The sequence below is a fragment of the Mastomys coucha genome, unplaced genomic scaffold, assembly GCF_008632895.1.
Source record: "Mastomys coucha isolate ucsf_1 unplaced genomic scaffold, UCSF_Mcou_1 pScaffold18, whole genome shotgun sequence".
Taxonomy (NCBI): domain Eukaryota; kingdom Metazoa; phylum Chordata; class Mammalia; order Rodentia; family Muridae; genus Mastomys; species Mastomys coucha.
The window spans coordinates 42,770,018-42,771,973 of NW_022196900.1; the positions used below are offsets into that span (position 1 = coordinate 42,770,018).

Below are 1,956 nucleotides of genomic sequence, written 5' to 3' on the forward strand. Positions count from 1 at the left end.
TGCTCCATAGTTAATCTCTGCAACTCCTTCCTTGGGTATTTGGTTCCCCCTTTTAAGAAGGAATGCACCTGCAGGGATATTCTAAGCATCAAATAGATTTTAGTAACAATTAATGAAACCTTTCATGCACCTGTAAGCTGAGTATCAGAAATTCATGTTGGGGTATCCCAGGAGATGCCCAATGTATCCCACCTCACCTCCAGTTTGATTTGCTTGCATTTTTACATATTCTCAAGAGTATGGAGAGAAGCTGCAGGGTAGTTCTGGCAATGGCTCTAAATTCCCAGTTTCCTAACTGAGGACATAACCTTGCTTTTCTATGTGGATAATACCCAACAAATATATACAAACTCAACAATGTTCTGTGCCTTCGATATGGTAACTACCGATACTGAGTGTGCCACCAGGCTAGCATTGAAGCCTTTCTGTCATGCCAAGAAACACTGCAGACGTGAAAAGTGAATGAGGGAAATGTGCTTACATTTTGCCACATCCCACCGTGAATACCCAAGGACCAAAGTTGGAGTTAGACACGGTGCAGTCTCTCATCAGCCTCTTCCCATTTTGCCGTTTGTCCTAGCTATCCAGCTGTCCTCCCTGTCTGGCAGACTCTGACTGTTTTCCCTCTAGAATGCGTACCTGGTTGAAGGGCACTGTCCTGCAGGTCTCCCAGTGCACTTCGTGGCTTTTAATGGGCAGGATGACGCCCTGGGAGGCTGGGCCTTTTCTGAGCATGAAGCGATGCCAGAACTTCTTGGCTTCCTCCTGAAGAGGTGATCTCTCCGGTTTCCTCCCATCGGCTGGCTGAGTGAGGGCCTGGATCCCGGATGAAACATGATCGCTTTCCACATCCCTTGTCGGGTAAAGTTCTGTCTCAGGTTTCTTCCAGAATCTTCCAAGCCTGGACAGCATCTCTTCTCTCTGCCTCTGGCCTTCCCCAGCCAGGCTGGTGCCCATGAGATGTGGCACGGCCACAAAGAGATCGGGCTTGTCTTCTGCCTCCTCGTGGTTGGCCGCGTGGAGATCTCTGTGACCCCTTTCTAGGAGAGGAAAGGAAAAAGAGCCCTGACTCTGGCAGCCATCCACACATAGGCCTGCCTTCCCCAGAGGCAAGAGAACAAGCAACTGGAGTAAGAGGAGATGCATGAGTTCCCAAAGGCTGAGGTTAGATTCACAGATGGACAGGACCAAAAGAGAGGCTCACTGCAAGGCTACAGCCAGGACATCCCATATATGCTACCTGCCTGGTAGCAAGGGGAGGCAGGTGGTCAGCAGGTGGGCAAAGCAAACACATCAAGTGTTTGCCCACGTTATGTAGTGCTAATGATGTCCTGCCTTCTCTTTGGCTCTGTGTACTTAAGGCCCCAGTGAAGACCTGAGACCCAGGGGGTAATTAGCTGGTGGTTTAACTGTTTTCTGAGACTTAGGGGTGGCTATACTGGCAAAAACAACTTGCTTCTTGTCTGAATTCTTCATGACTGACATTAGAAGAAGAAACAGAGTCACCTCGCATTTGCTGCACATCTGCTCTGAGCTGGGGTAGAATAGACACAACCTGTGTTTACTAGGAAAGCATCTCAGCACCTCAGGCAAAACAAAAAGGGCACTGGAAGCAACAGCCCAGGCCCAGAGAGAGACAGACTGACAGACAGACACAAAGAGGGAGACAGAGACACAGAGACACAGAGAGAGACAGAGAGGGAGACAGGCAGACAGAGACAGAGACAGACAGAGACACAGGGAGAAACAGAGACAGAGGGAGACAGACAGAAAGAAAGAAAGAGACAGAGACAGACAGAGACACACAGAGAGACAGAGAGACACAGAGAGACAGACAGACAGACACACAGAGAGACAGAGAGAGACAGAGACAGAGAAACAGAGAGAGAGACAGAGACAAACACAGAGAGGGAGACAGACACAGAGAGAGACAGAGACACAGAGAGACAGAGAGAC

General features: G+C 49.3%; 1 protein-coding gene across 1 annotated transcript in view; it reads right to left on the minus strand.

Annotated features, from left to right (window-relative positions):
• The window catches only part of Cer1 (cerberus 1, DAN family BMP antagonist), a 3,963-nt gene extending 2,764 nt beyond the window's left edge, over positions 1–1,199 (minus strand). Inside the window, exon 1 of the mRNA XM_031376788.1 lies at positions 640–1,199. Within this exon, the coding sequence (XP_031232648.1) occupies positions 640–1,146 (507 nt within the window). The 5' untranslated portion in view covers positions 1,147–1,199. The remainder of the gene's footprint in view (positions 1–639) is intronic.
• Positions 1,200–1,956: the final 757 nt, after the last annotated feature.